Source organism: Castanea sativa, chromosome 5 (genome assembly GCF_040712315.1).
Source record: "Castanea sativa cultivar Marrone di Chiusa Pesio chromosome 5, ASM4071231v1".
NCBI classification, from domain to species: Eukaryota; Viridiplantae; Streptophyta; class Magnoliopsida; order Fagales; family Fagaceae; genus Castanea; species Castanea sativa.
Window position 1 is genome coordinate 64,684,770 of NC_134017.1, and position 13,137 is coordinate 64,697,906.

The window sequence follows — 13,137 nt, forward strand, 5'->3', positions numbered from 1 at the left end:
AAGTTTTTATTGGGTTGTATGTAAAAAATAAAAACTGGGATGTAGGGGTTTATAACAGTTTTTTTATATGAAAAATTCCAAGGCCACAGAAAAGGGCACAACTTGTGCCACAACTGTCTACATGGTAGACTGTGAGTAGTGGAGAAAAAGTGATGGATCTATGTGAAAGTGACAGACAGTTAGTTACAGTCTGATATATAAGATAGTTGTGACAAAATTTGTGGTGGTTTATGTGGTACTAAAACTACTCCTTTTATATTTCACATGAAAATGGTATTAAAAATTTCTTAAAATAGTCTATTAACAAATGCTTGTTAATAAGACCCATGTTATATTATTCCTATACTTTTGAAAACAAATTAACCTAAGAGAACTAGCATCCGGGGATGCAAAAAAAAAAAACATATTTTGTATCCTCAAATACTACTTTATCTACTTTACCAATTCATTTTACAACTCACCCTACATTCTGGTTTTTATTTTTTACATACAACCCAATCAAATAATATAAACTAACTAATAAAATAATAAAAAAATTATTTTTTCTCTCTTTCCTCCCACTATCTTTTTTTCTTTACACACAACCACAAGATTAAATTTTTTTTTTCTTTACAACCTTACTATTTATAGGTTGCAATTTTTTTTAAATATACACACCCGAATGGAGTGGTTTTCTCAAAAAGTAATAATAGTAATAATTGAGGAAACCAACCCAAAATCCAACGTACTAATTCCAATTCCCCCACGTTTATAGAAAGCTACATGCGAGTTATTAGTTGCCCAAGAAGGTTCCTAATTTCATCTACTAATCTCATTTCTTCTTCTTCTTTTTTCCTCTTTTGATAAAGTCGAAAGTTTTACTCTCATTTATTTCAGTCTACAATGCGACTTATTAAAAAGTCTACAAAGTACAGTATTAAAAAACTTTAGCCGAGTAGAGAATATTCTGCATACGCTAATGTAGAGAGTTGCTGCCTTCCTGGTAAGTGGTAACCAGTAACCTCAAGTTGTGAATAAATAATAAAGAAATGTCACTTGGTTCGACAAGGTGCAACCTTTTTTTCAAAAAGACAGTTATAGAAGGGTAATATTGTAGTTAAGGGAGTAGTTGAGGGCAATTGTTTTTTTGCAGATATAGCTAAAAAAACTCTATATAAAAACCTTAAAACAAGAAGATCATTACTGGAGGCTGACAGAGCGGTTAAGTCAGTGGTATTGATTGAGGAATCTCAAAGACAAAGCGAAAAAACCTGTGTGTGCTGAGAGTTCTGTCTAAGGTATGTCATGTGTGTAATCACTATGTACTCATTGATTTTTTTTACCATTGATATATTGTAATAGTTTTGGTTTCATTTGTGGGTTTTGAGGTTGTTTATGAGTTCATTACTTCTTGAGTGTTTTCTGTGGGTGGAGACTTTTTCTGGGTCATCTGTTGGGATTTTGTGGAGGTGGGTTACTGTTGTTTGGAACTTTGGATTGGTTATGAGCTATGGGGTTCAGTTTTTGTTGATGATTTTATGATTTGGGTATGTGTTTTTTTGTGTTCGAATTTATAAAAGGTGGAAACTTTTTATTCCTTTTAAATTTTTTTTTTTCTTGTTGTTGTTGGTAAGTCCAATTTGGCGTCTGAACATGGAATTTGCATCTGTTTATTCTTTTGTTGAAATTTGATTAGTTAATTCCTTTATTGAAAATATTGTGATGGCTATTCAAGGATGTGTTTTATGTAGTAATATGGGATTTCAACATTGGAGGTTGTTATTGGCTTGAGATTGGTTTGTTTCTCAACAAAAATTGAAACTTTTTTGCTCACAACTGAGGTTGATCTAGTGATGGATTCATTTTGTTCAAGTTGAACAAAAACCTGTAGTTTTTTTTTTTAACAAATTTGATTACTTATGAACTTGGTGTGATATAATAGGATTTACCACCCTTTTTGTCATCTGAGGTAAATTTTTCATTAGATACAGCTGTATTTCTTCCTCTCTTACATAAAGTAAATTTTTTTTTTCTTAAAAAAAAAGTTAATGACTTTATTTTCTTTTCTTAAGATGGATAGTTGACTTGGATTTAGATAGCTATAATGTATATTAGATTCTTTCACAGTAAGGGCATAAGCCACCGACATATACACACAGGCAAAATATATGGTTAAGTGGTTTATGAAAATGGTTAAATTCTTTCATAATACTTGTCTGATATTGGGGAAAATTGAGTAGGTATTATTAGAGTTGTGGATTCTATTGTTTGGCTTTCAACTTCCAAAGTTTCCTAAGTAGGGAAGGTGGATTTGGGATTGTTAAAGTTCTTATAGTTTTAGGTGTGGCTTAGATGCAGAAATTTTTTATGGAACGCCTCTCACAGTCTCACCCTCTATCCGATGTATTTATAATTTACTTTGTGACTTTCCATGGGATAGGTACCAATTAGTGTAGGTTGTGGCTTAGCTGCAGAAAATGTTTTCATTAATGCATTTTCCGTACATAAATAGCCAAGGATGAGATAACCTCATCAACAAATCCTAAAACTTAGGAGTCAATTTGAATACAAGCAAATAACAATACTAATCTACTACTACTACTTTATTCAAATAAAGATCTATCACTATGCCTAAATTTATATATATTTCTAATTCAAATAACAACTTATCCAACCCCTCATCTCAGGTCATAATACCCTCTATTTGATGTATTTACTTTGTGACAGTCCATGGGATAGGTGCTAATTAGACTTGTGTACAGAAATTGTCTTTGAAGTTCTTTATAGAGATGTACTAGAAATCTAAACTTTCTAAATATTTTTCTCTGGTGTCGCCCATTACTTTTTAAATTTCCAGTTTTCCACCCATTATAGCGAAAATCAATCATCTACTCTATCTAAGTCTGTCTCAATTGAAGTTTGTCTCATTTGATTCATCATATTCGATTTACCAACTCCTTGGTCAAACGTTTTACTTACTCTTAGCATCTTCTTGGCAAATAGTACATGACTACCCTGCCAAAAAGTCAAAAGCAGGGAAAAAAGGTGATGGCTTTGTTGTGTAAGTTGCTATTTTATTTTTATTAATGTTGGTAGAAAAAGTTTCAACAACCTGCTATCAATGCCAATCCAATGGCCCTGATCATGAATGGGGGCTAAAACTTCTAGTCCTAAGGAGGACTTGACTAGGGAAACTGTACATGATCATTAACTGGGCTTTAACTTTAGGTAGGGCCTGAACCACTATAGCCTGAGCAGCAAATAAGAGCTGAGAGCTCATGGTGCAAGGACATCTATGTATCATCTTAAATGGTAGTAAGGGCTTGAGATGTGGAACCACTCCTGATGAAGATCAAAGAAGAATTTGTTGAATGGTCTTCACAGAAAGTTGGGACTAGAATTATCTTTTAATTTCTGTGTCCTTTTCGTTTGTGGAAAAATGTGCCCCTAATGAAGTCAGAAGTGTGCTACTTGAGGCTTGAGAGGCTAGTAACTTTAAAGTTGTGCCTGCTGGATCAACTTAAAGTTGAACTGTAATCTTGTAGTGTTTTTTCTTAAATCATTCATGTCTTTTTGGACTCTATGAGTCTATGGTTGCCTTTTTGATTTGCATTTGTATTGACTAAACTGCATGTTTGTCTAGTATGGCTGCTAAGGTGACTAAACAGGATATTGGTTGTCTGGTGACATTTTACCTATAGAAAGCTTCATGGACTTAAAAGATAGATGAGAGCTATGATTTGCTTGCTTTATCCTACAAAAGCACCTGGATATTGCATTTGAGTCAGTGTTAGACTGACTATTCAGTAATTCAGAACGGAGTTCCAAATACTATGGTTTACATCTGTTAGGTGAGAAATGGAAAGTTCACTGAACATGACCTTTTGTCCTCATTTTCTGGGTAGGATGATGTCAATTTTAATCCGTTTGGTTTACAGTCAAATGAAACTACCATCTTCCACCATCTTTATCTTGAACCTTTGCCAACTTGGCATTGTGCTATGGGTGTTATGCTCCCTAGTTGTTGGCTTAGGACTCCTTCACAGCTTGGGTTGTTTTGGTTGGTTGCAGGTGTCATCCTTTTCTCTGTGGAATTATAGCTACCTTGCTATTCTTGTGATCCTTTTCTTTGGTCTTTTTTCTTCAAAATCAATGTTGCAATCGTGTTTGATCCTTTTTTTTACTTTCTTTTTTTAGCAGATTATATTGGTTTCAAAATTCACTTCTTGACGATAGCTGAAATACTTGGTGATTGAGGCTGTTGCTGCAAACAAATCATCCAGCTGTTTATATAGTTTTCGTGGTTACTTGACTGTTTATCAAGATTGACCGTCTAATTGTATGTTGTGATTCAACGAATGAGTGATTTGAAGTCCTGGGAACACTTATAGCATTGCCAGCAACTCTTCATTTTGTTTCTTGGCTAAGTCAACAATTTCCTATTTTAGATGCAAACTTCCCAGGAGCAACATAGTTCTTCCAGTTTACATGGGTTGTACCACCAGCCATTGCAAGAAATTGATCCCTATTGTGTGCAGCGTTTCCAGATTATAGAAAACAATGTCTGCCCAGATACCGGCAGCCAAGGAACAACTGTTTCCTTCCAACCCTACCCGGAACAACCTCAATTTTTCACACTGGATTCGTCCCCAGCAACGATTGGTTATATCGACTGCAATTCCCCTTCTGCCACTAGTTTTTTGTCTAACAGAAGTCCCTTTTCCCCTCAAGTTTCTCATTCATGCCTGTCAGATCAACATCATTCCCCTGACAATACATATGGATCGCCAGCAAGTGGCTCTTCTGTTGCTGATAATGGCAATGAATTCAAGCACAAGCTCAGGGAAATAGAAATTTCATTGCTGGGTTCTGAATCAGGTATTGTCAACAGTTGCCATTACTGTCCCAATAGTGGGATTCACAAGGCCACTTTTGCGCAAGGGTTGGATTGGAATCAATTGGTGCATATGGATCCCTCACTAGACCTGAGAAAGGGGCTAATTTACTGTGCAGATGCAATATCCCATGATGATTTCACAACTGCAGTTGATTGGATGGAATTATTGGGAAAGAAAGTGTCAGTCTCTGGTGAGCCAATCCAACGTTTGGGTGCTTACATGTTGGAAGGGCTTAGAGCAAGGTTAGAGCGCTCAGGTAGTTCCATCTACAAATCCCTGAAGTGCATAGAACCAACAAGCTCTGTAGAACCAACAAGCTCAGAACTAAAGTCATACATGACTATCCTTTATCAGATTTGCCCTTACTGGCAATTTGCTTACAAGTCTTCAAATGCTGTCATTGAGGAAGTTATGGCAAATGAACCCAGAATCCACATCATTGATTTCCAGATTGCACAGGGCACACAGTGGGAGCATCTCATCCATTCTCTTGCACGTCGGCCTGGTGGGCCCCCTTTTGTACGAATCACAGGTGTTGATGATTCCCAATCATTTCATGCTCGAGGCGGAGGGCTTGATATTGTAATGCAGAGGCTGACAAAGTATGCTGAGTCGTGCAGAGTACCATTTGAGTTTCATAATGCTGCCATGTCTGGTTGTGAGGTTGTGCGAGAAAATCTTAACGTTCAACCTGGGGAAGCATTGGCTGTTAATTTTCCTTATGTGTTACACCACATGCCAGATGAGAGTGTGAGCACACAGAATCACAGGGACAGACTACTGAGGCTGGTTAAAAGTTTGTCACCCAAGGTTGTGACCATCGTTGAGCAAGAGTCCAACACCAACACTTCCCCATTTTTCGCAAGGTTCCTGGAGACCCTGGACTATTATACAGCTATGTTTGAATCGATTGATGTGGCTCGCCCAAGAAATGACAAACAGCGTATCAGTGCTGAGCAGCACTGTGTAGCTCGTGACATAGTCAACATGATAGCTTGTGAGAATGCTGAGAGGGTTGAACGGCATGAACTTCTAGGAAAGTGGATTAGGAGACTTTCAATGGCAGGGTTTACTCTATACCCATTGAGTAACTCTGTGACTAACATTGTTAACAATCTATTGAAGCAGCAGTTTCATGAGAATTATAGACTTGAAAAGAGGGATGGGGCTCTTTACCTTCGCTGGCTGGAGAGAAACATGGCAACCTCTTCTGCTTGGAGGTGTTGATGATTGCTTAGCAAAAATTCTGTAAATCTTCATTTTGTATTTCTTTCTACAACTCTAGAGCACAAGAGGGTGGTATTTGTAGTTTCATAGAATTGAGTTATATTAGAGCAAGAAGCTGAATCTCTAAATTCACTGTACATGTCTACCTAAGAATGAAAGAGAATAGGACTGATTCATACTTGCGCTTGATAATGATATACCTGTTGGGCTTGTGATTTCTCGGTTAAGGGCAACAATGCTTATCAGTTTGTCTAACTTTAACAGTCTTATGTTTGGCTAGCATTTTCAGAGAGCAGATATTAAAACTGAGTTAATTGGAGCTGACATAAAAGGAAGGGTTACAGATGGGGAGGTCAAACTTGTAAGACCATTGATTATTTCATTTCAGTGTATATGTTTCTTTAGTTCCTATTTCTAGAGAGAGCATTTGCATTCCTTTGCTGAGTCTTTTCTGGCTACAAGTAGAACAAACATGTCATAGCCTTATCATATTTTAACACTCCATGAGCATAATCAACATCACTGGTAAGCAGCGACTTAAGTTTACTGCATAATCAACATCACTGGTAAGCTGCGACTTACATTTACTGATGCCGGTGGACAGTAGACCCTTGTAGTTAAAGGTTCTAATGCCAGTACCTGTATAGTCTTAGCCTTTTAGGACGCAGGAGGCTAGGACGTTATTTAAACACATTCTCTTTGTTAAACTCACAGCATCCCCAAGGAGGTTGCTAAATTGACTAAAAAGTCAATTTAGCAACCAAAATTGTTTCTTTTTTTTTTTTTTATATGAACCCCAAAATTGTTTCAACAGCAAAGAAGCTATACTCAAAAAATTTGACTTTGAGCTAGCACACTGTAGCTAAAACCCAACAAAAAAACTAATTATTATTATTATGTGGGTTGTTAAGAAAAGTAGTATTTTAATGTGTTGATAGTTGTGATTGTTGTTTATTGCGTTGTTTATATTATTTTAATGTATTGAATGTTAAAATAAAACTTTTGATGTTGGGTGTATTATAAAGTGGGGTGTTAAAATCATGGTTTGAAACTCGGACTTTTCATTAAACTGTAAAAGGGAGAGGTTCAAGGTTTTTAAGGTCGAAACGAGGTTGAACCGGGTCAAACTGTGATAACATCATAATTAATTTAATAATTATTTAAATATAAATAAATATATTAAATTTGTAAATATTAGCAAAATTTACTAAAAATATCTTAAAATTGAAACAAAATACAAAAAATAGTACATTATAAGGTTAATAAAAAATAGTACAACATAAATAAGCATAAAAAGAAATTTTTATAACAATCCTTTAAGAGAAATCATTTCAATTAACTAAAAACGACTTTTAAAATAAATTCATAAATTGCATAGGTATTATTCTTAAATAAAAAGTTAATTTAGTAATATTTAATATGTTGAGAAAGATGACATAGAAGTTTAGAAACTATAAATCATGTAAATTTAATATAAATTTAATAATATTGCATATTAGCTCCCAAGAAGAGCACTTGGCCTGTTGGTCATGGCTTCAGTCTTGCTTATAAGGTGTGAGAGCTCAAGTTCGGATTCCGGTTCGTTTAGTTCTTTCAGAACTCATGTATACACGGTTCTCTATGCTTAAAAAACTGAATTTCAGTCTGGTTTCCAGTTTTCCTGGTTGGATCGCCCAGTTTCAAAACAGTGGTTAAAATAGATAAAGTAATGATTTGAGTTGCTACAAGTTAAATTTTTTTAGATATTTTGCTATGAATGCTTACAAGCTTACTACCTCATTGTATTCTTCTTTGTTTATGTGCTTATAAGTACATCCTTAGTGCTTCTAAATCCCAGTTATAGCTAGATAGCCCAGTTTATCACATCGGATAGTGAGACCATTATTGGTGAGGTGCTGCCAAATAAGTTATTCTTTTGCAAAATATACGATGATTTTCATACAACATTTGAGGACACACGAGACCGATTTTCCTAACCAAATAAATGAACATGGTTATCACCCAACAGTTTCTCTTCTCAGTTTTCTATCATTTCCCTTTTCACACGAATCAAATAGCCTAAGAACCTTGTGGCTAATGGCTATTGATCGAAGATACAATTTGGAGACAGTTTCAAAGAAATTGTGTCATACTGGTTTTCATTATTTTCATGTCAATCAATTGCACCATTAAAAACACTTCTATGTGATACACTGAACTGGGAATTTGGCTATGATTTTGGTAGGTTCTGCCTTCATTCATTCTCGGCTTCTCACATGATCAACTGTGATGAATATAGCTGATTTCTATGCATTATGCAATACCTGTGGCTTTCATAAAGAACCAGTTGTGCAAGCTTTCATCTGCAAACCAAGGGAAACATTCGTTGACATGTGAACTAGAAAAGTCACTAATCAATGCCTGATATAAGAAAGTCTTATTAGCTTTCTGCACAAAGAAATTAATATTATCATGTTACATTCTTCATGTTTTTGTGATGCAAAGAATCAGGACTATATAATCACCCATTTACTAAATCTTCCATAACTAATCAACTGGTAACAAGTTTTCTTCACATGACACAACAATAAACACTTAAACAGCCCAGCACCACTAAACCACCCAAAATTAAGTGACCAAAGAACAAGGTGAGTCATAAAGGAATGTTTATGATTTCAACTTCTTTGCTTTCTATGCTTCTAGTTATCCCCAAAAAGGAAAATTAACACAACTTTTTTCCCTTCCTTTCTAGCTTTTCCAATGCATATCACATGTTAGCGACGGGTTCTTATTAGATGAGAGAGATTCACTTATAATTTTATGTGCTTTTAAAAAAAAAAAAATTAGAAACTGAATTAACAAGTCTATTATTCATCTTACCGAAAGACTATACATGTCCAGACTAATAAAGTTATATATATAATTTTATATACTTTTTTTAGAAGAATATAATTTTATATACCTAGACTATCAAAACAATAACTTTTTTTTTTTTAATGAAAAAACAATAACTTATATAGTTATAGACAATTCGAAAAAAATTTTAAGATAGATCTATGTCTTTTAAGATATGATATCTATTTTATTTATATATTTTCAAAAAAATTAATCTCTACCATTCCTTCTTGAATTTAAAAAAAAAGTTAATTATGAGATTTATTTTTTTATGCTTTCAAGGGGCATGAATTCTCTTTCTCTCAACTATCAAATTAAAAATAAAATATATATTCACTTCTTCTTCTTCTTTTTTTTTTTTTTGAGAAACGAAAAAATATATTCACTTATTTATATTAAAAAAGCACTTTGATAGAGGTCTCAAGGGAAATTTAATTATAAATAGCTGCGTTAATTTCGGGTTTGCCATAATCTTCTTGTTGAATATTGACCAAAAACAGAAAAAGTCTTAAAAATCCGAAACGTTTCGAGAGCTTCATTAGCATATACGAATGAATCCCACAAAATAAGCTCGAAAAATTAGGTGTCAAAACCTCATTAGCCCAAATCGCTGACTAAACGGTTACAATGGTCCGCTAAACACAAACTCAAAACACAAACAAAAACACAAAAGTCGAAAAATGCTAATTGCTCGGTCTCCGACAACGAAAGGCCACTTTCAGAGGTTTTTATTTTTATTTTTATTTTTATTTTATTCAAATCCTAATTATTCATTACAAACCGAATCCATTTCATTTATTTTGATCAATTGTTGAGAAGGAAAAAAAAAGAGTCTTTTTTTCATTGTTATTGTTATTGAATCTGATTGATGTGTTTATATGGTTTAGAGAGCGAATCAGAACATGGGTATTTGTTGTCATAGGTTGGTTCTGTTGGTTTTGTCACGAAATTGCTTCTTTTATCGTGTGTGCTGGTTTGGTTTTATATTGATTTGTATAATATATCACATTAACAAATAACAACTTTGTTCGTTAAGGGTGGTGGTGTTGTTGCTGTTTGTGTCTCTGTTGGATGTTTATCTAAGAATGTTGATGTTGAAATTTGTAGTTTTGCTTATAATATGGTTAAGGTCAATTGAGACGTGTTTTGGGGTTGTAGATTTTTTTATTTTTTATTTTATTATTGTATTTTTGTTATTGGGTTGTATTTTATACCATGTTGGTTTTGGATTCATTGATTTTGTTGGGGTTCTGAGAAAATTAGGAAATATGGAAATTGGTTTTTTTTTTTTTTGGGTGGTTTATAGAATAATGAGGTGAATGTGTGCCAAGTTTGTTGATTTTTTGAGTGTTGAGAGCAGATTTGAATGAGGATGGAAGAGGAATCAGGGAGATCAGAGCTGCGGAGAATGCAAAGGGAGCAAGAAAGAGAAAGGCGGCGCATACGGGACAGGCAAAGAAGACAGTCTATGACTGTTGAGCAGAGAGAAAAACATCTTGCTAGGCGTCGTAGAAACTATCAATTAAGAAGGCTAAGAGCTGAAAATGTGAGGTTGGGTTCTCAAACCGGAGAAAGAAGTGTTGTGTCTAGAAATGAAACCATCACAGTCAATGAACATCAAGCAGTAATTTCTGTTTCAGGACCTAGTGACCAGTGTAACAGTGTTCCTCATGTTCAAATCAATCAAGGCCAAGAAAAACTAATTGTGGATCGCACAAAGTCTGAGGGTGAGTATTTCATATATTATGAGCTCTTGATTAGTCCTTAGAAAGATACATAAGGAGAGCTTTTGCATGAAAATGATTATGTATTTAAAGTGAATTTGCTGTTCTATAGGTTTGGAAGCTCTAGCCCACAAATCTGCTCATTTCCAAAGAACATTACGTCTAAGTCACGTAAGACATCTTGCACGGACATTAAATCATTCTATGGCTGAGCTTACAGGCAATAGCCAAGTTGTTGCAGCAGTTGTAAACAAGGGGGATGTTACTAACAACCGTAAGTTGTTTAAGTTCACATTTGATAAATCTAGAGTGTATAAATTTTGTGTACTGACAATTTATTGTTAAGTACTGTTTTAGCAGTTTTCTAAGCGAAATGTGATACTGTTGCTATGTTACTATGATTAATGTGGTCGCAAAAGAACTTAATTTAAATGCAGTTCCTTTTCCATATGATAGGTTCTCAAGTTGGAGATTCTGATTCTGGTAGATCACTGCAAAGTTTACGCTTAAATCGTGTTAAGTGTCTTGCTCGCACAGTAAACAATACAGCAAATTCTGTTATGAAAGAGGCTACTGGCCAAAGTGACCAAAGTGGTGCAGAAGGTATAGAATAACTTATGTAAGTTATTTCTCAGTTGCACAACTGTATTACACTCTCCTTTATTTTTCAGCAAAACTTTTGTCTACTATATTAATCTGTTTCTAAGCATGGCCAATTTAATCCAGTCCAACCGAAACTGCCATGGGGAGGGGACACAGCTGGTAATTAATGATGGCCTGAAACTAATATGAACTGTTCATTTTAAAGGTATGAAGACACATGAACTTGCTGGGATGCTAATGGCTGTTTGATATACTTAAACCATTGCATAGAGGATTTCAATAAGTTTTAGGTATCACATTTCAGGATGAACATCTGTCTTGGCTATTGAAGAGAGGGGACCTTTTACTTGGCCACATGCAAAAAATGAAGTTTGCTTAGGTCTTCTGAACAGGTTCTGGATTGAAGATATGTAAGTTAATAAACTATTGTCATTTTTTTTTTTTGGCTGTCATGTCTACTGATCACCGTCCATGTAACTTGCTTTTAAAACAATGAAATGGCATCTTATCCCTACTATTTGGTGCAGTTGTAGAATATGGAATTTTTTTTTATTTATTACCTGACATTGTCTGCTGTCCTTCCATTCAATTTGATTTAGATTTTTTTACAATTTTGTTGCATTAAATAGATTGTTTACTATTTCTAATGGAAGATAAAAATTTCTTCTGTAGGCCTTTTCTACTCTTTGAATGGTCTTAAAAATGGATTCAACTAGCATACATTTTGAAACTTAAAACACATAATTAGTTCCCCTAATGAAAGAAAGGAATGGTTAAGGGTCCAGGGTAATGATTGATCAGGTTCATGGAAACCTGTGAAGACATGTATAAACAGTCATATTGTTTAAAACTTTAAATTTAAGGCCTTGGAAGCACAGGCAAAGTGACGAATGTGGGTTGAATTGATTGAAGGGAAATGACATTTTATGAATTTTCAGAAATATGTAGCCTTCAAATTAGCATAACAGCGACATGGTCCTTGTCTGGAAACTTTTGAGTCATGGAGAGTAACGGCGATCTTTTCCCCTCCTAAGTTCCCCTACCCTCCCCCTTCCCTGCTGCCCACCCTTCCTGCTCTTGGGGTGGGGGCAAAAAGTATGATGTTAACTGGTTAAATCAGAAACACTGCATAGCATCATCATTCATACCATGCATCCAGTGAGACTTGGTGAATGGTTTTTTCAATGACTACTAGTTGTTTACCTATTTAATAGTTAGTCTTTTCTTATATAGTAGATATTGTCACTTGTTGATTTTGAATTGGATTGTGGCAAGTTATTCCAAAACCCTTTACATATGAGTAATCGGCTCAGATATCATATTAATTATACATGAGATCTCAGAAATTTACTTGCCCTCATATTTAGCTTGAAGGTGCGTGCCAGGCTCACATTTCACGCATGGATGATGCATATTAGCCCATAGCTTTTCTGGATTTTTTTTTTGGTTCAACAGTTACACTTATCATCATGTATCAGCAACTCTTGCTCTAGGCTGATTGATTGTTCATCTTTTTGGTTATTTCGTAGTGTTGCAGGATGGACAAAACAAGAAGGAATTGCTTTATGGGCCAGGGCATAGATAAATTGTTGGACAGGGCTGCAAGATGTTAATAAAATAACATGACCATAGAAATAATCAGACTGATGCTTGATTCTTCCACCTCAGCCGGTGAATTGTATTGATGCCTTTTTGCAAATCCTAGGAACTTTGGGTGCATTGACTGCACTTATCTATTTATACGCAAATATTTAATTTGATTTTTTGGGATGATTCTTGCTGCTTGTTATTTTGCTGATGAGTATTTCAATGGCATACTTATGTTTATTACA

General features: G+C 34.8%; 2 protein-coding genes across 9 annotated transcripts; both read left to right on the forward strand.

The window, feature by feature from the left end:
- Positions 1 to 1,197: 1,197 nt before the first annotated feature.
- LOC142633361 (scarecrow-like protein 13) lies at positions 1,198 to 6,331 on the forward strand. 2 transcript variants are annotated; one of them, XM_075807586.1, is made up of 2 exons: positions 1,198 to 1,277; positions 4,177 to 6,331. In XM_075807586.1, exon 2 carries the CDS (start codon positions 4,428 to 4,430, stop codon positions 6,102 to 6,104), a length of 1,677 nt encoding a protein of 558 aa, XP_075663701.1. In that variant the 5' UTR covers positions 1,198 to 1,277; positions 4,177 to 4,427; the 3' UTR covers positions 6,105 to 6,331. The 2 variants fall into 2 exon arrangements, with proteins under 2 accessions (XP_075663701.1, XP_075663700.1); XM_075807585.1 differs by having other exon boundaries at positions 4,180 to 6,331.
- Positions 6,332 to 9,478: 3,147 nt separating this feature from the next.
- On the forward strand, positions 9,479 to 13,137 carry LOC142634150 (uncharacterized). Of its 7 annotated transcripts, none has more exons than XM_075808431.1 (7): positions 9,479 to 9,702; positions 10,339 to 10,705; positions 10,815 to 10,976; positions 11,159 to 11,305; positions 11,429 to 11,510; positions 11,596 to 11,715; positions 12,835 to 13,137. In XM_075808431.1, exons 2-5 carry the CDS (start codon positions 10,345 to 10,347, stop codon positions 11,470 to 11,472), a joined length of 714 nt encoding a protein of 237 aa, XP_075664546.1. In that variant the 5' UTR covers positions 9,479 to 9,702; positions 10,339 to 10,344; the 3' UTR covers positions 11,473 to 11,510; positions 11,596 to 11,715; positions 12,835 to 13,137. The 7 variants fall into 7 exon arrangements, with proteins under 7 accessions (XP_075664546.1, XP_075664545.1, XP_075664550.1 ...); XM_075808430.1 differs by having other exon boundaries at positions 11,610 to 11,715; XM_075808435.1 differs by having other exon boundaries at positions 9,480 to 9,702; positions 11,159 to 11,321.